The following is a 26,080-nucleotide window of genomic DNA, read 5'->3' on the forward strand; positions in this document are numbered from 1 at the left end:
ACTCAGTAGGCATCACAAAATATGCAGAAAGCATGGAAAAGTAGGACCCTAAGATGAATATTTATTTTATGATTCTATAAAGTCATTTTTATGAGATACTTATGAAATATCTTAACGATATGTGGCACATGTAAAAACAGATCATCAACTTTTGTATCAACAGTATCAACTTTTTTTTCTTGTCAACCCTCTCTCTGGTATCAGACAAGATTTGCTGATCTATGAATCTTGATCAGAGGAAACCATACTGATTGTTGCATGTAATCCTTTGGTTGCAACAAAAATTTATGGTTTATATTTATTCACATGAATGAATGAATGAATGAATGAATGAATGAATGAATGAATGAATGAATGAATGAATATCCCATTGATTTTTTTTTATGGATAAGAGTGTAACCTTCATAAAATAAGAATTGTTTTCTGGCATGTTATATTGTTTTGGAGTATGTGTATTCATGAAAAAATTACTTCTATTATTCTTGTAGTGAAATTCAGTTCTAAACTCTAGTTTCCATTGTCAGTTGCTATCTCAAAATCAGAGGTTGTTCAACATTGACTGAGATTATGTTGAGTTGATATGAACACATCTCAATTCAACTCCAGTCTACCTGGACAAGGTGTGAATCAGCTGAAACTAAAAAAAAGCTTTGCTTTTCCTCATATCCTTTTGAATCATCCAGCTTCTTATTTAAAATGTTAGATTTCATATGGCCCTGTTGACACTTACTGTATATAAAGTGCTATTCCCATCTGGCCCATGAAATCTAACTTTAATCCTGTAGATATGGGAACTAAAATGGGCTTCAGGCTTAATTCAGAGAAGATAAAGCATATCTCAGTCTGATTAAAATCAGCCATCATAATAGCTGCCATCATGTTACAACTACGGTGCAACTTTAAAAAAAAAAAATAGTTCTGGGATGGATTTCTTGATTTCGGTGATATGAATTCTTTTTCAATATTTTTTCGTTTGTTTGCTTGCCTGTTAAAGTGTGAGCTCCTTTTCAAAGCAATGTTAGAAACCTTCTTGTTTTGCCTAATGAACTGAACCACCATTTGCTCTGGCAATGCCAAAAGATACTCTGATCCAATTGTCCAATCTTATGCTTGACTGTAGGGTAGCTATAAAAATGCCAGTCACCTTTTTTTCTGTGGGTTTGAGTGTCCTGGGGGCCAGGTAACTATGTCTCTACCATCTGAGGCCTTCCAAAACTCAATGGGCAGCTTGCAGATAAAAACTGATCAACGTTTTTATAAAGCAACTGCCTTTGTTCCAGTTGAGTGTCAGCCATCATACACACAATAAATATTCCTACATTTGTAGCTCATGTTTTAACCCTTCATAATTAGAACAGCATTTTCTTGGTTTTATTTTCACAATAGTATCATTAAGCAGGATAGGCTGACATATTTTAGAAAATAAGGAAGATGATCTTGATGGAAATATTCAAGAATCATTACCTAAGCAAAAGGGGGGGGTGAAACATTTTTAAGTCTGGGGAAACAAAAGAATATTCAGAAGCAGTTTAGGCAGATGTTTCCGTATTTCATAGTTCTATAGTGCAGAGGGAGGAACACTACAATCACATTTGCAAAATTCTGTTATTATAGCCAATATGAATAAAAGAAGTTCTAGGCTTCTTGTGGAGTTGATTCTGGAAACTTAGTGAGGTTGGCAATGAAATTGTCTGGCAGTCAATCAGTAGAAATTCCACAGTACTTTTCTGACTATCGCATACAATATGACTCCCTTTCTCTTTCCTTTGTCACATGGTATTTGCCATTCCCTGTCAATTTTATTCACTTGTGTTCACAGTCCTTTTCATGGCACAGAATGATTTGGTCATTTGCTACAGACCTTCATATATACAAATACATTAACTCCATGATAGCCAGTTGGTTCAGCAGAATGGTTTGGGCTATAGGATCACATCCTAAATACTGTTAAGTAACAAAAGATAGCGGCGGGCGGGGGGGGGGGAGAGATGAGAGATGTTTGTTCAGGTTCCTATTGACTCCGTGTTTTAGCTTAAGCCACCTCTTTTAACAAAACAAATCAGGGGTGGGACTGATACTTGAAAGAGCACAGAATGCAAGAAAATCTGTTCCACTAATAGGCTTTCAACTCAGCCCATTTTCTTTCACATATCATGAATAGCCTATTGACAATAAAGGGCTATTGGAACAGTCAAGGAACTGTATGAGAAACAAAATGATTTATTTTGCATTTTAATTTTAACTTGAACTTCCTGAACCCATGCATGAATACACACTTACCTTTTCATAATCACATTAAAACTGTTTTTGCAAAATGTGGACAGTTGGGAAAAAGCACACCCTGATTGTGCGTGGGTGTAAGGGAGGGAGGGAGAGAATAATATACTGAAAAACATTATGAAGAAAACTAGTCTGCTAATATATATATATTAGAAAAGGTTCATACTGAAGTCACCATTTTAGACAAAGTACACATAGAAATGTATATTGATACTGGTTTTTTTTCTTTTTTAGAAAGTACAAAAATAAGAAGAATGTCATATTTAAAAAAAAAGAGAGAAGCAGGGTGAAAGGAAACTTAGTACATTAATGCAGTGTTTCTTAACCTTGTAACTTGAAGATGTGTGGATTTCAGTTCCCAGAATTCCCCAGCTGGCATGTTGACTGAGAATTCTAAGAGTTGAAATCCACACATCTTGAAGCTGCTAAGGTTAAGATATACTGTATATTCTGATGCACATTCTGCAGGGAGTGTATCTTTGCTCTTATCACCACCAAGATCAGGGTCAATACTGCATGGACTGACTACCTAAGAACAGACTTTGTCAGTGGCACCTCGCAACTTTGGGGTGTCCTCCCAGTGAGATATGCCTGGTACTGTCTTTACCATCTTTCCAGTTTCAGAAAAGATATGATTTTTCTAGGCCTTTAAATAAGGAATTGCTTTTTACACACCTGTGATATTTTATATTTCTTTTTTTTTATAAAAAAAAATTTATTTTTCAAAAACAAAAACAAAACAGAACATAAAAAAACATTATCATTCCATACAATCAAAGACAGTGTTTCAGTCGGTGGCATTTTTTTGTGCTCCTCCTCTCTTCAATTTATCACTAAACATTTCCAAAGATTTCAACATCCATTTATATCATAATTATTTCCTATTCTTATTCTCTATCCATTGGTAAAATAAATCCCATATCAAACAATATTGTCTATCTTCCTGCTCTCTTATTTCAAATGTCAATTTACTCATCTCAGCACATTCCATCATTTTCATAATAATTTCTTCATCATTAGGTAACTTTTCTCCTTTCCAATTTTTAGCAAATACAATTCTGGCTGCTGTCAAAAGATTCACAATTAAGTATTGCAGTTCTTTATTATACGTCTCCGGTATGATCCCTAAAAAAATATCTCTGGTTTAAAGTCAATATGTCTCTTTATCATTTTTTCCAACCACGTGTGTATCTTAGTCCAATATCTCCTTGCTTCTACGTATGTCCACCACATGTGATAATAGGATCCTGGGATCTGATGACATTTCCAACATTTCTCCAATTTATTCTGGAACACTGGCTATTCTCGACGGGGATAGATGCCACCTGGATATTTTATATTTCTTGATTGTAAACTTAATTCTCTGTTGTGTTGTTAAATTTTGCATGGGCATTTTAAATAATATTTTAATTACATCTGTTTGTTTGAACTCTTGAATTTTTAGAAAACCCCTCCCCTCCAAATCCCCAATGCCCCTGAGGGTGTAGTGTTCATTTGGAATATGCTAATGACAAGCCACTAATAGCAAAGTTAAAATGATGTTTCTTCTTTGCCCGCTCTTATGTCATAATTTTATCCTTCCAGTAGATACTAATTTCCATTTGTTTGTTCTCTTTCCTGTGCTGCTTGCTGGAACTGAGAGGAACTTTTTTAAGAGCCACACCAGTGCTCCAAATTTAGCAATAGGTCTCTCCATTAGATTTACCACAATAATGCCTTGGCTCTCTGCCAGCACAGAGTTTAGAGCAGCTGTGCCCTGCCCTTAATCACCCTGCTTTCTTTTCCTTCCTTCTATCTTCAACATCTGCATCTGTAACTTGCTTTGTTTAGCTGTTTATTTAGATACAAAACCTGCCTCATCCTAAAAACATGGGTTGGGCAATCAAAAGGTGTGTGTAGGGGGTATAAATAAATCCAAATAAATAAAAAACAAAGCAAGTTTTGTCCAATGCTATAAAGCTGCCTGATTGTTTTACAATTGATGGCCATAGCAAACATGTATGAAACATGCAAAAAAAATTTAAAACGTATAGCGCAAACCAGGACATTTTATGGCTCCCGGGCCACATCTGGCCCTTTGGCTCTCCCTGTCTAACCCACATGAGGTCAATCGGAAGTTAGAAAATAAAATGTAAATAAGTGTGCTGCAGGGGGCAGGAGAAGAAGCCAAGTGTGCTCCTTTAGTTGGCTAGTGAGAGAAAGAGACCCTAACTCAGCATGTGGGCATTTGTAGCAGATTAAATTCATCCTATTGGTTCAGTTCTCCACAACAGTCCCAGGTTCTCATGTGGCCCTTGGGAAAATTAATTGCTCATCCCTGGTGTAGAACATGAGACGTTAATGATTATTATATCTGCGGTAGATATATAATATGGTCCTAAGGGAAATCCCTCTTTAGGAAGGACCCAGGCTCAGCCCTTCAGGTGGGAGGGCACTACTTCAGGTGGGAGTGCTAGTCCCCTGGCTTTCCACCCACCCATTCTTTTCTGTTGAAGGGCAGATTAATAAAAGTCATAGAACCTGATCTGGATCCCCTCAAAACCTTCAGTAGTAGTCGCATAGCTCAGCCAACTTCCACATGCAACACTATCTTGCACTTTGCCTCAGGCAAAACTCTTGGACTGGCCATGTCAGACCATGTCAAGAGATGCTGGCATGGAATTCTCCCTCTATGCTTACAATCATAGAATTGTGGCATTGGAAGGGGACATTTAGGTTCTCAAGTCCATTCCTGCCAAGCAGAACTCCACTTTGCCAGTTCCTTTTCTCCACTGCCCTCCCTCATGCCCAGTTGAAAATATTTACATTTCTTTGAATATTTATACTTCATCTCCAGTTGTGCTGCCTGGTCCTTCCGCAATAGCTACATTTATCTGATGGGAATGCAAAACTTCACTGTCAAGCAAAGTATAAAACACAACTCCCCCCCCCCTTTTTTTTTTTTCATTTTTCTGCAAACCAAGAGTTACTTTTGGGGGAGGCAGCTGTTTCAAATATTTAGCTTTTGCCTTCTATACCTAGATTTAATTTAATTACTGATTTTGCTGAAACTATAAACACGTGATTTTTGTGCAACATGTGATGATGCTACTTCTAGACTAACAGTGGATTATAATTCTTTTCCCTTCTTTCCCCAAACATTTTTCATAGTCTAAACTAATGATGAAGAACTTATGGCATGTGTGTCAAAGGTTTTGGGCCCACAATGTTTTGGGTCATATGCCATTGTTCACAGGGGTGGATTCTACTTACCTCCTGTTCATAATGGGAGCGCGCATGCACAGAAGCTTCTGCACATGTGCAGATCATTCATGATGACATCTGAGTGGGTGGGCGGAACCTCCTGCCGCCATTACTACTGGTTTGCAAGAACCGGACTGAACTGGGAGCAACCCATCACTGATTGTTCACCAATACCCAACAACTATTCTTGAATGTGCATGCTGTTCTCACATGATTTCAGAGGCTACAGAGGTGATGCAAGAATAGGTAGTGCACTTGTGCTCTCACGTGGCTCTCCAGGTTCTGTGGAAGTTGCATGGTCTCTGCAGTCTCCAAAAATTGTGCAAGAGCAAGGCATAGTTTTGCACTGTTTTTGGAGGCTGCAGAGGCCACGGAAGAACATTATGTGAACCTACTTCAAGAATCAAGGCCCATGCGGCTCAGAGCAGCCTTAGGTAGACCACAGGGATCTGTTAACAGAAAAGGGACATTGCCTGAAGATATGTGGCATGTGGCAAATCCCAGGGGACAGCACAAGGCACACTTTTTAAGTGGCAGCAGTGGTGCTACGGCTGAAGTCAAGGCTCAGCATAGGTTCTACTGTCGAGTGTTGTTGTTTAGAATGGCTTAAATAGTGGTGGGTGGAGAAAGAGATGTTTTTCTCTTTAGTTTGTGTCTCTGTGTTGGAGGGAGTGAGAGAAAGAGAGAGAGAAAGAAAGAGAGAGAGTCAAGTTAGACATTTTCAAAATTTTTGACACACTGCGCTTAAATGTTTTGCCCTAAGGGGTCCAAACATTCTAGGACAGTGGGCTTGCTAACCGGGGCATTCTGGGAGTTGAAGTCCACACATCGTAAAGTTGCTAAGGTTAAGAAACACTGTTGTAGACAAAGATAGTTAGTGATAAATCTACTTACTTCCACAATATTCAGCAAAGGAAGTGACTTGCACTCTTTCACATATGATCTTAATTTTGAATATTCACATCTATGAGAAAGCTGGAAAAGGGGAACGGCACCAGGAGGAACATTAACACTTTACAGATGAGAGTATTCTATCTAAATCTGCTATCTGCCATAGTTTCCTGTGCTCCAAGTAATTTTTCAGACTTTTCATGTGCAAACTTTGTTTTCAATTAAACTGTATGACCAATTCCAGTTTTGCTTTTTAAGACTCAAATGATGAATTTCCAAGATGACAACTGGGGAGTTTTCCCCAAGCTCCAAAAGATACAATTAGCATAATCTGTAAAAATCTGCTTTGCAAAACATTTTTCAATAAAGTTTGGATTATTTTGATTTAGCAGATTGCTGCTATTTTAAACAGTAATGGAGGAGTTAAACAAAGGGGCCTGATTTAGCCACAGGAGATAGTGCAGAGTGCAATATTGCCATCTACTGCCTCTTTTTAGATGAAACCAGATTTCCAACCCCCCTTTTTAAACAATTAACCTCCTGTTTCCCTAATTGGGTCCTTATGAGATTTGAGATTGTGGATTGCAACTCTGTTATTTCCCATGCATTTTGGTCATACAGCAAGAAGTTATGGGGTTCTAACCCAACACCTCCAAAGAGGTGGAAAAAGCCAGTCTCACTACAGTTAGACAAATATGGCTATTGGTAATCCTTGTCATTATTGTATGTCTTGCATCTTGCAAAGGAAAATTGATATATTATCGTGTTCAGCATTTTCCCATTCCCAGCAAGAGCGATCAGTGAATGCTGGACACAATGAATCACTTTCTTTTTAAATAAACGGGTGACTGAAGAATGAAATAAAGTAAGATCGTCTCTGCTCAGAAATGCAATCAGCCAATAGGTTTCTTCTCTTCTGATGCACATGGTGTTCAGAGACTAGACGGGCCTCTCCTTTCAGCATGCTAACTCTCCTGTGTTTCAGAGGGAAAGAGAAAATGGAATTATGTATCAACCACAACCTCAACCTATCTTTCAACACAGAAAGTTTTTTCAAATATAATCATTATTCCCCAAAGTTTGCAGCCAGTTTTCTTTCTGGAACAGCTATATTTTAGGAAAGTGCTAGAGATGGAACACAGTTAGCTCACCTATACTAAATTAAGTTTCAAATTTGGCCCATGCAAATTCCAGGCCAGCTTTGGCTCTAAATTGGTTTCTTGAAGAAAATGTTCCAAGCAAGAAAGAATCCAGATTAGGATTTGATGTTATAAAGCTGGGGGAAGCATTTTATGACACATTTTTTTAAAAATTCAGTTTACCTAAAGTGCTTAAGTATATTGAGGTTGGAGATATACTGTGCTTTTTCCCTGAAAACCATGTGGGAGTTGTTGCAGATGTAATTTGCTTTCTGCTAAACTTACTGTATAAGATTGAAACCCTATCTACATTTATTTTGTGAGTAACTCTTACTAAATCAGGACAGACTTTTTTTGCATATCTTCATGGATATTATCTAGTTATTCATGTAATCATGCTTAGTTGCACGTGAGACCAGACTGCATGTGAAATTATATCTATGGATTTATGTCACTGTGGTAGGGTTTCACTTTTTTTCACAGCTTCAGAAAGCAGTGATCCGGATTAAAGCAAGGTGTATAGGGAAAGGGTTCATTGGTATTTGATTTGGGAGGGCTGGTTTCATTGATAGACAGCTTCCTCCCATAGAACATGGTGAAGGTATTTTTATGAGAACCAGAACGCATAAGGAAAATGTTCAATTTCCCATTTCTAGACCCCAATGAAAACAAATTACAAACAATTGTAATGCTAGTACTGTACGACACTTTCCCCCTTTAAAACGTCCTTGAAAAGGGGTAGTGAGTTTTTTAGTAATTTTTGTGAACAGAGAGTCTTATTTGAGGTGCTTTGTTTGAGGATTCCTCTGAACACTTAATCAGTGGTCACTTAGCATACTATCTCTTCATTGGAATGTTTGGGGTCTTATATCACAGGTTCCCAAGGTTCTTCTAAAGTTGTTAGGATTTCTTCTGAGCAGATAGTTAGACTGGGAACACTATTAATATATGCATTTCTCTCAAGACAGAATAGGGTTTGTGGAATGTTTCCCATCCCACCAGTTTAGCTTCAACAAGTTGCTGTATTACCTCCAAACTGTGACCTATAATCTGGGCCTTACTCGAGAGAATTTCTCCACCAAGCACTAGCTTACACTAAACCCCATGAGGGTTTGGCTCTGCATGGAAAACAAAGGGCGTAGCTTTCTTCAAAGGAAAAAATTAATCCAAACCACTTCACCCAAGAGCTTATTGTTCTTCATCTTCTCATGTTAATCTTGTTGCTGATTTTTCTGGAGCTAACTTGCTTTTTATCTTCCATGGAAATCAGTTAAAGTAATACAATCTAAGATGACCCTCTAAATCCTTCTTGTCTAACCCCAGCTCGAGGACTTTGGGAAAAACACCTTTACACATAAAGCTTCAATTGTGTATTAATTACTCTGCATAATTTTTTAGTTTATCCTTTTATATTTTATTGCTTTTAAGTTGAGTATCATTTACTGTTGTTTGGGAAACTTGTTTTGTGCACTGCTCTAATGCTTTTGAAGGAATAGTAGGAATAAAAATAGTAACATTTGATATTGTTCATGTTTGAAAATTAACTATAGTAGAATCTTTTGCAAGATAGCTGGCATTTTACCCAATGCTGCTCTTATATTAAAATATAATTGAATATAGAGCTGCTTTAAGCCATGCATGAAAACAGGCATTTGGAAAACTATTATTTTACAGTTATAGTTCTATTATTATTATTTTTTAAAGAAGGGGGAGAAATGAATTGGTCTCCATAACATTTGGGGTGACAGGATATGTTTGTGAAAGATACTAGGAGTTTTTCTTTATTCCTGAAAGATTGTGAACAAGAGCTTAAAAGATAGCCCATCCTATCTTTTTCTATAACTTGGAAGGAAGTTCTGGTGAATACTGTATACAGTATAATTTGTTTTCCACAAAGGACATCATTATGCTGAAGAGAACAAGGGTTTGTGGTGGAGATGAATAAGATATAATTTGTAAAACACATCCATATCCAGGGTGCAAAAGTAACAACAGAAAAGTAGGTACATTCAACAAGGTGTGTGCATATAGTTTCACATATGTTCAGCACATAATTGGAAGCAGCTTTTTCTGCCTCTCTATCAGCAATTTGTAATCCAGTACATTTCATCCATGTAAAGGTCTGTTTGTATTCATTCTAGCAGGACAAAAAAGTACAATGTAAGCAAATAATAAGAATCCACAATGGTTATGAGCCAAACCTGACTTGAAATATTTTTAAAAGTTAGAGGTTGTTCTTTGTCTCTTGATCATTACTAAAAACATAGAATCATAGGGCTGGAAGGGACCTTAGAGGTCTTCTAGTCTAACCCACCTGCTCAAGACAGGAGAACTGATACCATCTTGATCAAATGATTGTCCAGTCTATTTTCGAAAACCCCCAGTGATAGGACAATTCACAATCCTGGGAAGCCAGCTATTCCACTGATTAATTGTTCTCTGTGTCAGGAAATTTCTCCTTACTTTTAAATTGAACCTCTCTTTAACAAGCTTCCACCTGTTACTTTTCCTGCCCTCAGGTGGTTTGAAGAATAAGTCAAGACTCTCTCTCTTCTCTCTTCAAACCCCTCAAATACTGGAAGACAGTTATCATATCCTTCCTAATTCTTCTCTTCAATAGGCTCCCTCAACTGTTCATCATATGATTTAGCCTCCAGTCCCCTTATCATCTTTGTCGTTCTTCTCTGCACTTGCTAGGGTGTCAGCATCTTTTTTGTATCGTGATGACCAGACTGCATTCAGTATTCTAAATATGGCCCCGAAAATAAGACTGGGTCTTATATTTTGTTTTGACCAAAAGACCCATTAGGTCTTATTTTGGGAGGTTGTCTTATTTTGCGGCTGCCCATCCGCTCCCTCCCATCATCTGCTTGCCCACAGCCACAACGGCTTACAGGGCTTCCCAGGCCAGATGCACTTTTCGCCTAGACAGAGAAATGACAGAGACTGGAAGTTTCATCTGCTTGTAAATGGGGTGCTTTGAAACGGAGCAGTTAGTTTTGTTTCAAAACACCCCATCTGCAAGCAGACGAAGCTTCCAGTCTTCCTCTGGGTGAAAAGTGTGTGGTGAAGCCAGACGGAGGCAGAGGCACTGGGGAGAGGCAGGCGATCTGGATGTGCTTATGGGAGGCTCGTAGGAGGCTTGCACTGCGGCACCAGCAGCAGGCAGAGGCAGAGGCACAAGGGGAAGCAGGCAATCCAAACGTGCTGACTCCATCCTGCTTCTTGGCTTGCCCGTGGCCGCACTGGGGCAGGCGCCTGTACGGGCGTCAGGATCGCCTCCTTCCCTCCCGTTCCTCTGCCTGCAAGCTTCTCGTGAGCCAGGTAGCCATGCAGCATATCCAGATCACCTCTCTCCCTCCCCGCCTCTGCCTCCGCACTTGGATTTATCTACGCTGCACCAAGGGGCTGGTGAGCTGAGGCTGCTGCCAGTAACCATCAGCCCCTGCGCACTCATCACCTCATGTGCTGGCCATACCCATCTCCTGGGCTTATTTTTTGGGATAGGGCTTATATTAGGCCCACCCCAAAAAAATCAGGCTAGGGCTTATTTTTGGGGTGGGTCTTATTTTCAGGGAAACATGGTGGTACAGTATAAAGTGGTATTGTCACTTCTTGATCTTCTCCCTCTGGATATCAGAATTTGCATTGGCTTTTTTGGCAGCTGCAGCATATTGCTGGCTCAGCTTAAAGTGGTAGTCCACTAGGACACCTAGATCTCTTTCAGTTACTACTGTTGAACCAGTACCATCTATTCTGTACCTATGCATTTGTTTTTTTTCTGCCTAAGTGCAGGACTTTAATTTTCTCATTACCAAACAGCATCTTGTTGCATAGGTACAAATGCTCAAATCTGTCAAGATCCTTCTGAATCTTAAGTCTATCTTAGCTATTCCCCCAGCTTCGTATCTTCTTCAAATTTGATGAGTTCCCCTTCTATCCCCTCATCTAGTTCATTTATGAAGATGTTGAAGAGCACAGGGTCCAAGATAGAACCTTGAGGTACCCCACCGGGTGCTTCCCTCCATGTAAAATAACATTGTTTTACTTAAATCTCCTTTACAAGGTACTGGCAGAAAATATGGTCAATAAAAAGCATCTATTTTACATTATAATGGTCAGAAAGGTTTTGTTATCTTACTTGTTGAACATTTAATTGCGGACATAACAATTTTCATTTCACTTCATTTTCAAGCTGGATTCATTTGCTAAATACATGCAGAAATAAAACAAATACCATTCAAAATTATAAAGCTTCCAATCTTGTTCAATTCTAACAGTTCATTTTTAAAACATTGGTTCTGGAGGATTTTTTTTCTCTCTTTCACACACAAGCATACAGGCATATACAATCCCTGTGGTCCATCCAATTATTGCTATAGTGTTTTTTTTTTCTCTAACCACTGGAACGCAGGCCTATTGTTTTTTTGCTCTGAGGAACAAACATTGTAAATGCTTGGCAAGCAGCCTGTATTATTTTTAGAAACTTTGGAACAGTTTTCTCCTTGTTTTGGGGAGGGTGGGTGGGTGGGGGGGAGGGTGAATTTCCTATCCATCCATGTGATCACACCGCCATCTATTGTCCAAATTGTAGAAAGCAGACAATATCAATTCAAATAATTGCCATGTTGAAACACAGTCCCAAGATTTATGGCAAAAGCAGGTTTTAACTCTTCAGAAGCCATACTTGCTTTGATGAATTATTAATATGCAGATGCACAATAACGTAAGGAAACTGGATAAATCGCTTTCTGTATCAGTGATGAATAAAGAAGGCAGGCCAGTTAATCCTGTGAATTCACTATTGCATATTTTTATTCTGGGCATTCAATAGAACAAAGAACTTTCCTCTCACCTTATTTGCAAGATAAACATTAAACACCACTCTGTAAATGCTCTGTAGTTCATTTCTGCTCAGGTATCAAAATTGATACCCATTTTTTCTGGGAAAAGATGAAAATACATTATTGAGGAGCGAAGAAAACACAGAAGGATACCACTCTTAACTTCTTCTGCAGTTATTTTTACCATTTTATTTCATCTATTCTTTTTAAAGAAAATTTGAGGTTGTGCTGTGGATGTCTTAAAATATTGAAAAATTAGCAAAATGCCAAGGACAAAAGAAGCAAAGCTTATACAGGTAGTCCTCAACTTATAACAGTTCACTTAGTGACTGTTCGAAGTTACAATGGATTAAAAAAAGGAATTTATGACCATTTTTCACTTAATACCTTTGCAGCATTCCCATAGTTATATGATTTTCATTCGGATGCTTGACAATTGCTTCATATTTATGACAGTTGCAGTGTCCCAGGGTCATATATCTCCTTTTGCGACCTTCTGACCAGCAAAATCAATGGGAAAGCCAAATTCACTTAACAACCGTGTCACTAATTTAACAATTGCAGTGATTCACTTAACAAATGTGGCAAGAAAAGTCGTAAAATAAGGCAAAACTCGCTTAACAAATGTGGCAAGAAAAGTCGTAAAATAGGGCAAAACTTGCTTAACAAATTTCTCACTTAGCAACATAAATTCTGGACTCAGCTTGTGGCCATAAGTCGAGGACTACCTATACTTCTGTTCCCATGTTAGAGTAATGTTATGAGCGCTATCCAATAACAATGGAACAAAAGAGCACAAGACAAGAAAAACATATAAATATTTCAAATATTAAAATTTTATCATTAACCTCTTCAAGAATGGTTATGTTTCTCACATTTCTATTGGGAAAACATAAGGATTTGTGCACAACCACCAAAAATCAGGGAATGTGTGCATAAATAACTTCAAGATAACTCACAATTTCCTTGCATGGTTTTTCTAGGGCAATGTTTCTCAACCTCAGCAACTTTAAGACGTGTGGACTTGAACTTCCAGAATTCTCCAGCCAGAGAAGACCACACTTCTTAAAGAAGTTGAGGTTGTGTTCTAACGAATACAAGTAGTCCTCAACTTACAACCCAATTGAGCCCAAAATTTATCTTGCTAAGCGAGACATTTTTAAGTGAATTTTGCCTCGTTTTACAACTTTTCTCGCCACAGTTGTTAAGTGAATCACTGAAGTTGTTAAGTTACTAACACAGTTATTAAACGAATCTGGCTTCTCCATTGACTTTGCTTATCAGAAGATTGCAAAAGCTGATCGCATCACCCCAGGACACTGCAACTGTCCTAAATATGAACTAGTTGCCAAGCTCCTGCTTTTCCCCCCGATCATGTGACCATGGGAATGCTGCAACGGTCATAAGTGTGAAAAATTGTCACCTCACTTTTCAGTGTCATTGTAACTTGGAACAGTCACTAAACGAGCTGTTTTAGGCAGAGGACCACCTATGCTAGAAAATCTGGATTCAATCAGGAGATGATGTGCGCGGCTCGCTGTTTTGTCTTAAGCATGTTGATACATATTTCTAAGCCATCCTGAAGAGTAGGCCAACCTGACCTACCTAATATTGGTAGGCGCAAATATAGCCAAGTTTGCGAATATTCAACTGGTTCTTCATTTCCCAAACTGTACAATACGAGCGCATGCAGAAAGTGTGTGAGCGGGGAGGGGGAGATAGAGAGACTGCCTTAAGCCACGAAACCCTCCGAGACCACCGAGCTCCCAGTCTCCAAGGAACCGGGGGTGGGGTGGGCGCGGGGCAGTGAGGCAAGGAGTTCCTAGCTCACGGCTCCTTTCTTTCGCCGCGCCTTGGGAAGGCTGCAAGCTGCAATGTGCAGAGGCCTGTCCAAGAAAAATGTCTGGAAACTCCCCTCCCTCCGCCTCCCGAAACTGGGCAGAAACGAATCGGAAGCACTTCCCGCCGAGGCGATGCGTTCACCCAGCCGAGCCCGGCCTGAGGATGCGAGCTGGGCGGAGGCGCAGCCCGAGAGATCATGGAGGGAAGGGCGGGTCGGGAGGTCGGTGGCAGAAAACGCGTTAGGAAGGAGGCCTACGAAGAAGGGGGAAATTGGGAGACAAGCAGGGCGAAAGAGTGAGGAGGCACAGTGGCGTTTCTCCTGTTGTCTGTTTTTCCCACTCATTTCATCGCGCGCTTTTATGAGCTGCACGTCGAAGTTCCCGGGGTTGGAAGGAAGAGCGAGGGCGGGATGAAGGCAATTCTTCATTTTAAACCAGCGGGTTTTTGACAGGAGTTGCATAGGGGAAGAAGGTGGTGACTTTTCTACCCGTGTGGGGAGCAATTCTGATAATGAAAATGTCATTGTTTCCCTAGTATCTGCCATTGTTGCATTTCATTTCGCCACTAACTTTCTGCCTGAGAAAAGTCAGAATTGTTTACAGTGACCATAAGTCCTTTATTACAATAGGTAGCCCTTTCTACAATAGGTAGCCCTTTATTTCAGAAAATTGCCCTTTAGATTTATTTGTTTTTCAAACGCTCACTTTTGTCCTTAAGTTTGGTCATTTAACTCTTATCTTAAAAATAGTGCCACTTAATGCAGGCTCACATTCGTGTGAAAAAAATATAGAAATTGAATTGCTTTTTAAAAATAAATATACATGTGCTAAATCTGTGCACTGTCCACTGTGCTATCTCATTTACTTCTGATAGTCCTCGACTTAAAACAGTTTAGTGACCATTTGAAGTTACAACGGCACTGAAAGTAATGACTTATGACTTTTTCACAGTTGTGACAGTTGCAGCCTACCCATGGTCACATGATCAAAACTCATACCCTTGGCAATTGACTCATTTATGATAGTGTCTTGGGGTCATCTGATCGATCCCCTTTTGCGACCTGACAAGCAAAGTCAATGGGGAAGCCAGATTCACTTAATGACTGTATTACTAACTTAATAACTGCAGTGATTCACTTAACTGTGGCAACAAAGGTCGTAAAATGGGGCAAAACTCAACTGTCTCACTTAGCAGCAGAAATTTTGGGCTCAATTGTGGTCGTAAGTCGAGGAATACCTGGAGTCACTTAAAAGAAAAAAAAATACATTTTCTTCTTCAGTTTTGTATTTAAAAAAAACATTGCTATGGATGATTTCTGTTTTTATTGGATGGGACTTTTTCTATCTTTAGATCCTTTAAATAAGCATTGTGTACCTTATGTTTCTTTGTGGCTCCTATGAACTATAAAGAAGTTAAGGGCATCTACGTCTGCACACCTTGTAAAGGGGAAAGAGCCATGTTGATAAATTTAAAATAATCACAGGCCACAAAAGAACAGCTAGTGCACTTAATAGCTAATAGGTGGTACAGGTAGTCTTCCATTTATGACTGGTTGTAAAATGTTGCATCCCATGATCGTAATCTGGAAGTTTGGCAACTTTTTCGCACTTACTGGCAAGACTGGCAAGTTCCCTGTGATCATGTGATGACTATTTGCAGTCTCTGCTAACTTCTTGAGAAAGTCATTAGGGAAGGTTGTATCAAACTGTTATCACCTGCCAAAATATTTCTTCATGCACCAGGCAGGGGTGGGGCAGAATTCATTATTGGACTGAAGAAATAAGGGAGGGGAGAGGATCCTATGCACTGGGCTGGATAAACAAAACAAAGTTCTTCATAATCCCTGCTTTGTTTCTCCAGCTCAGTGCAGGAGTTTCCCTTCTGCACACAAAGAGGACAGATTGAAAAAACAAGATGGAAATCCATTTCTCCAGCCCAGCATATGAATTCCTACTGCACACAGATGGAAGTTGTCTGTCCCCCTAAGGCAGGCAACTATTTCACTCCATCCGCTAAATGACAAGCACAACTGCTTAATCACATCACAACCTGGAGAATTGGGATTGTGATTGTTAATTGAAGAAGTCATGTGTTTGTTTAATGACCACTTTGCTCAAACAATTGAGATTCTGGTCCCAATCGTGGCTGTGGATTGAAAACTACCCGTATAGCAGTAATGACAGTTGGTGATGTTAGCGAGGCCTGAAGCAGGGGTGAAATGCTCCCGGTTTGGACCGGATCACTCGATCCGGTAGTGATGGCGGCAGGTGGTTCGGAGAACCAGTAGCAAAAATCCCTGCCCCCCCCCCCGCCCCACCATGCCCAGCTGAGCTGCACAATCATCAGAGGCTTTTTTTTTTTTTTTACTTTTAAAAGCATTTTTTCTACAACCTCTTCCGATGAAAAAATGCTTTTAAAAGAAAAAAAAAGCCTCTGATGATCGCACGGCTCAGCTGGGATCATCAGAGGCTTTTCAAAGCATTTTTTAGAAAGCCTCTCTGATGATCCCAGCTGAGTTGCCTGATCGGCAGAGGCTTTTCAAAGCATTAGAAAAAATGCTTTGAAAAGTAGAAAAAAAAGGGGGGGGGGAAGTTGGCCACGCCCACCCAGTCACATTACCCCACCAAGCCACGCCCACAGAACCGGTAGTAACAAATTTTACATTTCACCCCTGGCTTGAAGGTGTTGGAGATGCTCCGTCATTTGTTTTTTGAGGAAGCAGTACTGTTTGGTGGTGATAGATTTATTGAATTTTCCAAAAACACCAACAGTTTCACAAGGCTGCTTGGTAGCCACATGTTCATGTTTTTCAGGCCTGCTCTAGGCAAACTTGATTTCTGACTGCATTCACACAATTATTTTGCTACACATAATGCATATTTACATATCTTAATGAGAAGCATGTTCAGGTAGTCCTTGATTTACAACCATAAATTGCCTGGAATTATGGTCTTCAGGGGGTGGTTGTCATTAAGTGGATGACTATGCCTGAGTTTGCAATCTTTTTTGTAATGTTAAATTGTGGGTTTTTTTTTTTTTTTTTATTTATATGCCGCCCTTCTCCGGAGACTCAGGGTGGCTTACAATGCGTTAAGCAATAGCCTTCATACTTTTGTATATTTTTTATACAAAGTCAGCTTATTGCCCCCACAACCGGGTCCTCATTTTACCTACCTTAGAAAGGATGGAAGGCTGAATCAACCTTGAGCCTGGTGAGAATTGAACTCGCAGTAATTGCAGGCAGCTGGAAGCTAAATACTTTTTTAACAGTAGCATTAGTCTGCTGTGCCACTCAGGCTCTGAGTTGTTAAGTGAACGCTATGACCATTAAGCAAATGCAGTGGTTATTAGCAAATGAGGTGGTTGGTAAGCAAACCCATTTTCCCCAGTGGGCATTTTTGGTCAAAAGCCAGTAAAAAATCACAGTCACAAGACTGTGGGACACTGCAAACAACCCTAAATGCAAGCCGGTTGCCAAGCGCCCAAAATACAATTACATGACCGTGGGCAGGGGGGAAGTTGTAGCCGTTGGAACTTTGAAATCAGGTCATAAGTAGTAGCTCTGGAGAGTCCACTGTAACTTTGAATGGTTACTAAGCAACTAGTCATTAATCAAGGATTACCTGTACTTGTATCAATATTTTGAGTGAATTGGTTGACTCTGAAAAAATCCACCTACATTAATACTTGTTGCTGAAAATACCCTTTCATGATAGGCTGAAAGAAATGGTGGCAAGACCTTCAAAACTTAGATACTCTATGGATAACCATTTTTAATTTTTTTAATAATTATTTTTTAAAAAATAATTTTCCTTATTGTTAATGTTTAAGGAGACATTTATGAACATTTCTTCTTCATGAATAAAGTACTTGTTTGGCAACTGAAACTGAATGGATGCAAATCTACCAAAGGAGTAACAAGTATTTTTTCTCAAATGTTGACCATAGATTGCTTGGGAAACACTGAAGTACGTAGCTTAACCATTACTACCCTATGTTATTATTTTAACTATTCCTGTAACAATTGTAAAATGAACACACAAGGATTTCATTGGGGGAAAATGCATTATTCAATATGGGTTTAATTTTGCCATTGTCATGTTCAACCTAAAATTGTAATCTAGCTATGAGATCCTATGTAATATCTTTTTAAAAAAAAAAAACAATTAGTTATACTATGAAATCAAATCACATGAATATTTCTCCTCCAGAATAATGAAATAATGAAATACTTAAAACATACAACTACTGCACTTATACTAATGAAAAGATTCACTAACAATAAGTTGCAGTTTGATAAGCAGTTTTAAAGTTGGTGCCTCTGCAATTGTCATGACTTGTGTTCGCCTGGTAGCTCTCCGCGTAGAATGAATCCGTGATAGGACGAAGCAAGCGAGCTGCAGATAAATGCGGGGAAATATCCCAAAAGCGAACGGTCCCAAAAGACTTGTGCTCCAGGTGAGGCTCGAACTCACAACCTCGGCATTGCTCTGCTGTGTACTGCTGTATAAGTACCGCGCGCTAACCGATTGCGCCACTGGAGCCCTGACATCAACTCTTCCCGAACGCTTTATCAAGGGCTCAACTGCAGCGGACGCCATTTCAGCGCGCTTATTTTTTCGTTTCTGCCCGTTTCTTTCTTTGCTCTGGATTTCCGGGCCACAAGAAGTCCCGCACTAGAGAGGCAGAAGCAACGAGTTCTATTTGTTGCCGGCCGATCGGCTTTCTCTCTCCCCTTCCTCAGCCGTCGCGTTGTTTCAGCGGTGACGGCTGTTACTAGGCCCTGGCGCGGCCGTGACGCTGCGAGACTCCATTGCAGCGCGGGATGGGGCCTGTGATTGACCACCATCTCCCCGGTAGGGGAGAAGAGCAGGACGCGAAATAGACCCTAAGTAGCGAAGGCGCGCCGGCCGGTGGGACTGGCGCTGAAGAAAAGCCTCAGTATAGGCTCCAGGGGACTCGCGTCTTTTGGGGGAAACGGGTGGAGGTCGTGGCCGCGAAAGAAAACTCCGCTGAGGAATGGGGGAAGTTGGGCTTCTCCCCAACTGGTCGGCACGAAATCCCTAGAGGGGCGCTGCCTTTTGCCCGTGACCGGCATTGACTGCCCTCGATCCAGCGCCTTTGGGGTGGGTGCGTTAGGATCGTCCCCGGGTCTGAGCACTTTGTCGCAGGCGTTCAAAGAAGTAGGAGCAAAGGAAAGATTGAACTTTCCTCTCAGATTAGAAATTTCTTTCATTTGGAAAATAACAATGAAAACTTTTGTCCCTCAAGATGCCCAAGAAATTTAAAAAATGCATCTATGATCCACCGTCCACCCCTTATTTCTTTTAACAATACAAAACATAATATAGGCATCTTTGGCAGATAAGTGAAAGTATTCATAATTCAAACTGTTAACAGGTTATGTTCACTTTTTTTTAGAATAGAATATAATTCTTTATTGGCCAACACAAGGAATTTGTCTTTGGTGCATGTGCTCTCAGTACATTTTCAGATTCATAATTCAGCTTTTGCTCCCCACAGTAAAGGGGGGAAATCTTTCTTTGCTTAAAGACATTCAAGCCCAAACAGCTGCCAAAAAGTTTACCAAGAACCCCAACCCTTTGGCTTTGAGGGGGTTACTGAAGCACTTATGCTGATAATCTCTAGTGAAGTCAGGCTCATCACTATGCAATGATGCCATTTACTAGTTTATTTACCATTCTGGTCTATGAATGGAGGCGTGGGTTCATATCCCACTTCTGACACAATTCTTTTAAGACCACACCTAGAGTACTGCATCCAGTTTTGGTCACCACACTCTAGAAAAGTTGTTGAGACTAGAAAAAGTGCAGAGGAGCGCAACCAGGATGATTAGGGGACTGGAGACTAAAACATAAGAAGAACGGTTACATGAACTGGGCATGGCTAGTCTAGTGAAGAGAAGGACCAGGGGAGACATGATAGCAGTCTTCCAATATTTGAGGGGCTGCCACAGAGAGGAGGGGGTCAAGCTGTTTTCCAAAGCACCTGAAGACCAGATAAGGAATAATGAATGGAAACTGACCAAGGAGAGATTCAACCTAGAAATAAGGAGGAACTTTCTGACAGTGAGAACAATCAACCAATGGAACAGCTTACCCTCGGAAGTTGTGAGAGCTTCATCATTTGAGACTTTCAAGAAGAGTTTGGACTGCCATTTGTCAGAAATGGTGTAGGGTCTCCTGCTTGAGTGGGGGTTGGACTAGATGACCTATGAGGTCCCTTTCAACCAGTGGTGAAATCCAAATTTTTTTATTACCAGTTCTGTGGGCATGGCTGGGGAAGGATACTGCAAAATTTCCATTCCCACTCTACTCCAGGGGAAGGATACTGCAAAATCCCCATTCCCTCCCCACTCCTGGGGGAAGGATATTGCAAAATCTCCATTCCCATCCCATTCTGGGGCCAGCCAGAAGTGGTATTTGCCGGTTCTCCGAACTGCTCAAAATTTCTGCTACTGGTTCTCCAGAACCTGTCAGAACCTGCTGGATTTCACCCCTGCTTCCAACTCTGTTAATCTAAACTATCAACTCAAATAGCAAACTGCTCTCTGAATAGGAGTTTTACACTCAAAATTTACTGTATAAACAAAAATACTAAATTCTTAAAGCTTGATCTAAAAACAAAGTCCAGGTGACCAGACATTACTGCTATAAGATCCATTGAGCTAATAAATGAAATCAGATATTGTCAATAATCAGTGGGGAAATAGAAAAGAAATCAAATCAGTTCGAAATCAGTTCTATTTTAGAATAATTTTGGTCATATTAGATGGATGTGAGACCACTTGGGAGTATCAGATTGACTAAAAAGTTTTTAAAAATCCTAGAAGGAAAATACACTTCTATAATACGGCCCAAAAAATTGAAATTGATTTAGCCATTTGGAGTCAAGGTTGGTTTGAAAATATTTTTTTTTTTTTTTGCTGTATATGTATTTATTGCTACAGTACTAACACTTTTGTACAGCACTCCCAAGTTTTCCCAAGAGGTATAGGCCAAAGATAAGAGTATGGGAGGAATTAGTAACTCTCTCATATGCATAATGTGCCTGTCATCTTTTCACAGTGAAATGACATCTTGGTCCCCTGCCTACATCTTCATAGAAGAACAATGTATAATTTTTCTCTGAGTAATAGTTGGTCTCTTCTATAAATTTGCTTTACCTGTTATACTTGAGTAAGCTTACAACAAAAATGTGTAACTGCAGCATGTTCTGCAACTCAAACCCATCTATTTAACAATAGCATCAGTCAAAACAATAACAACATGAACTCACACTTGGATCTTTCTGCTATTCGGATTTATTAATTTAATTGTAAGAAAAAGGAATAAGGGAGGGAAGTAACCAGGAGTGAGAGGAAAAGAATAGTAAATGCAATGTGGTACTTATGGGGATTCACTTATCTATGCTCTACAAGTTATTTCTTCTGCATTTACAATCAAATGTGGCTGTTTGCAGTGTCAACCTTGAAGTTTCAAGTAACCTTGAAACCTCAAAGCAAGAATTGTAATGTTGCTCAGTTGTAATGAAAGCTTTTGGGTACATTCCAGGATGACAGAGGATCCATCATGAGAAATGAAACTATTAGTGATAATCATTATTAGTAGCTCCGAATAATTTTATCCCGTTACTTATTTAATTTCCTTTTAACTATCCAAGTTGGTGGCAATTGCTATAAATGTTTCCATAATCATGTTCTGTAAAGTCAGTTGTAAGATTTTGTAAAACAAGTTTTCTTTACTTGCATAAAATCTAAATCTGAATTGGTATGCTTTTTTATCTGAAAATGTATATTATACACACACACAAGTTCCAGAAAGCTATATTTTATAGAGATAAAAATGATTTTAAAAATACTTTATCTTGAAATGTTATGTTACACATAGGTCAGATATTAATGATATAATTATATGTGACAGTGAGTAGAGGGCACAAAAATAATTCACTCTACCAATGCATTCTCTTTATTAAAATTGAACAAATTTCTGTGAGGAAGATATCTTAGACATACGGTACTTTTTGGTGTGTGAGTTGATCATTGGCTAAACTGTGGAAAATGCCCTTCAGCTAAGTAATCAGCTAAATAACCTTTTGGATCTTAAACTCATCAGCTGAGGAGAGTGCACTGTCATACACCCATCATTCCAGTTATACAGAGACACTCATTTGCAATAGCCTATAAAACAGTTGCCAGACCTAGTAAGTTTGTGTACCAATTCCTTTGGAGCATATTGCTATCATGGAGGACACACTTGTGAATGTAAAGGAATGGGTAGAAGAAAACAAAGGTGCTTTTCTGCCTCCAGTATGCAATAAGCTTATGTAAGTGATGGGTACTATTATTATTACTACTATGACTTATTTTTCCAAGATTTGAACAAGTCAATTGCTATGTTTCTGACAAAGCAATTGATGTTTGGCTATGGTCTCTTTTGCTAAGCTAGCCTAAAGGTTGCTTTATATTTGGAAACTTGTCAATCAATAAATGACAACTCTGGATTCTAATTTAAACAAAAATCTATAGCCGTTACTCTCTAGAAGTATTGTTTTAATTCAAAAGCTGTTGGCATTTCTCATCTCAAAATAGCCTGTAAATTGTACGTTATCTTAATTTATAAGTAAAGTATGCATGCATCTAGACTTACAAATTTAGCTGTGATGATGCAAAAATTATTATTGAGGTTCCAGAGCAAAACTGCCCTTACATACTTGTATCATGACATTGCACATACTTAGGTTTCATGTATTGTATATACAGTATGTTAGTGTCTTCATCACTTCCCATTTGCCAACTCCTAAGTCTGCCTATGTGCATGTTTGCAGTAATTCTTTATCTCCAAATCTATGTCTTCTGCAACTGTTTTCCAACTATTTGTTAGAAAAGTTATAAACTAGAGTGGGGTATGGAGAAGATAATAAGATGGTATTTAAAAGGTACAAAAACAAATAGGAAATATCTGAAGTCAAAAGCCTTGAGTTACAAGCTTCTCCTGCCAAAAATTCATATGTTGTCTTCTTTTTTTCCCTACTCTTGCACAGCTTACATATTTTATTTATTTTAAACAATAAAAAAAGAGAACATCCTGTATAAAAATATAATCTTATGTACTAATCAACCTGTGTTACATTTATTGTCATATGAAGTTAGCAGTTAAATCAGTTTATTTAATGGGAGAAAAAAGTAGGAAATTAAAAGAACAAATTAGTATATATTGTCTAAAGATCTAATCAATCAATGATTCTTCCAGAACAAATGAACATGGAAAACAACTGTTTTGAAGGGAATCACTAAAGCAAACACACACAGAGAGACATTTTATGTTGCAATATTGTATTCTGATCATAGCATGTATCATTTCCTAAAAAGATATACAGTATAGGTTCCAACAACCAAAAATATTTTTTGTTGAATTAATGAACTTATAAAACTTGCCATAATAGCATTTGTGTACTACAGTCCTTACCCTTGAGCTGACAGTAACTGCTGTTTGGTTTGGACAACATGGTTAACTGTAGTTAATCAAAAACAGACACATAAGTTTTCCAAGTCCATACAATTATGCCAAAAAGTTAGTGGCATAAAAAATGCAGAAACTAGAAGAAGCATAGGAATGTTATAGCAAAAAACTATATATTTTGCATTCTATCTGAATGAGCCTCCAATGGGAATTCAATCTAGGTTGAATTTTGCTTGTAGATTATATGATTACCTCATTATCTTCACTTATTTGCTTCTGTATTCTTAATAAGGGTAATACTCCATTAATGCTCAATAGGCTAAAACAAAAGAAACAAAATAAGGTAGGTAGATCTGAAGATGTCTTTCTCCCCAAGGAACGTAAAAGCAAACGGCTGTAACCAGGGGGACCTTTTGTCAGGTTTGCCTGATTCGCCAGTTGCGGCCCTTTCTTGATCGGGATTCCCTGTGCACAGTCACTCATGCCCTCGTCACCTCTCGCCTTGACTACTGCAACGCTCTCTACATGGGGCTCCCCTTGAAGAGCACCCGGAGGCTCCAACTGGTCCAGAACACAGCAGCGCGGGTAGTGACGGGAGCAGCATGGCGCTCCCATGTAACACCGCTCCTGCGTGAGCTGCACTGGCTCCCGGTGGTCTTCCGGGTACGCTTCAAGGTGCTGGTTATCACCTTTAAAGCGCTCCATGGCATAGGGCCTAGCTATCTTCGAGACCGCCTGCTGCCACCGACGACCTCCCATTGACCCATGCGCTCCCACAGAGAGGGCCTCCTCGGGGTGCCATCAGCCAAGCAGTGCAGGCTGGTGACCCCCAGGGGGAGGGCCTTCTCTGTGGGGCACCTATCCTCTGGAATCGGCTGCCCCCAGAGATAAGGAGAATCCATGACCTCAGTGCCTTCCGCCGTGCCCTTAAAACCTTCTTTTTCCAGCAAGCTGGGCTGGCCTAATTTTTTAAGTGTTTTTAATTGTTTTGTTTATCATTTTTAATTAATGGGGCCAAATTTATATATATCTTTTAACTGTATTTTAATATTTGTATTTGATGTTTTTACTTGGCTGTTCACCGCCCTGAGTCGTCAGGGAGAAGGGCGGTATACAAATTCAAAATAAAATAAAAATAAAATAAATAAAATAAATAATTACATATTGCAAGTATTGTTTTCTTCAAGTTGTCCATGAAAATACACTTCAGGATGGAAGTTACTTCTGATTTGAATGAAGCAATGCACCATTAGTAAAACAACCCACCCACCCACATTCTTCACTTTTCTGCACAGTTTTTAAATACTTTAATCCTTTTATTCCTTAATTTTTCAGTGTTTTATGTGGTTGCTGCTGTCTACGGTTATTAACATTAAAGCAAAATACTTGTATTGTTATGTGCCACTTTTTTCTTTACTATGAGAAAGGGACAGCAATGAAATTGAATGAAGTCTTCAAAAAGTTGATGCTTAAAAAATATTGTTCTGCAGGCATCACCGACAGCTCAATATAATGTTTGTTGGTGGACCAAACCAACGGAAAGATTACCATATTGAAGAAGGAGAAGAGGTAATGAAATCATTTGGATTTATCTCTTGGTTATGCATACTTTTTAAAGCATAATATTCTTTCCTATAAGATTAGAAAAAGCTTTTTCATTAGAAAAATATAAATTAAAAAGTTCTATGGTATGAAGTACACAGTTTGAATGTGTATTCAAACTGTGTACAAACTCTGTACAGCCATTATTTTTGGCTAAAATAATTCCAAATATTTCACATTAAAGAAACAATAAGCAAATTATTTACTCAACTTCACAATGGAGATTTTATCTGGATTGGTCTGAAAGATTTGAGATAAAAAGGAAATGAGAGCAGTAGACAACTGGGAAATATAGTATGTTCAAAATGTTCAGTTCAGCAGAGCCATTCTTCAAATGACTCAGATTTTTTTAAAAAAATCATTGCCAGTTTTGCATGTTACTCTTTTGCATGTTATTCTTTTCATTGCTCTTGTAATCCTATTTCCCCATAATCCCACATACTGCCAACACCTTCACATTATTTATTATCTCTTACAGCAGCTCAGTCAGGCAGTTTATAGCTCAACAATTTTGGGGAATAAAAATAATGCAATGGTATCAGCATGCTCGTTCTCTAAATCTAAATAAGAACTTCCTATCATCTCATGTACATGTGCTTTCTAAATATGTACTTAAAATGTTTATTTTATCATCAATCATATAGTAGTAGTCCAGAAAGTGTATGAAATATAAAATAGGGTTAAAAATTAGTTAAAATTTTAGTTAAAATGCATATAATATAAATACCCATAATATCCCATGACTAAGTACATAAAA

At 39.0% G+C, this 26,080-nt stretch overlaps 1 protein-coding gene and 1 non-coding gene across 2 annotated transcripts in view; one reads left to right on the forward strand and one right to left on the reverse strand.

Moving 5' to 3' along the window:
• Window positions 1-18,689: 18,689 nt before the first annotated feature.
• TRNAI-UAU (transfer RNA isoleucine (anticodon UAU)) lies at window positions 18,690-18,783 on the reverse strand. Its single transcript has 2 exons — window positions 18,746-18,783; window positions 18,690-18,725 (listed from the first exon to the last, which is right to left on the reverse strand). It is a non-coding gene; the product is annotated as a tRNA-Ile (tRNA).
• A 3,633-nt stretch (window positions 18,784-22,416) lies between these two features.
• Window positions 22,417-26,080, forward strand: part of HAAO (3-hydroxyanthranilate 3,4-dioxygenase) — a 35,874-nt gene continuing 32,210 nt past the window's right edge. The window contains exons 1-2 of the mRNA XM_070948467.1: window positions 22,417-22,585; window positions 25,212-25,290. Of these exons, the coding sequence (XP_070804568.1) occupies window positions 22,503-22,585; window positions 25,212-25,290 (162 nt within the window). The 5' untranslated portion in view covers window positions 22,417-22,502. The remainder of the gene's footprint in view (window positions 22,586-25,211; window positions 25,291-26,080) is intronic.

The sequence above is a fragment of the Pituophis catenifer genome, unplaced genomic scaffold (genome assembly GCF_029215685.1).
Source record: "Pituophis catenifer annectens isolate HBS135680 unplaced genomic scaffold, rPitCat1.0.hap2 SCAF_1, whole genome shotgun sequence".
NCBI lineage: Eukaryota > Metazoa > Chordata > Lepidosauria > Squamata > Colubridae > Pituophis > Pituophis catenifer.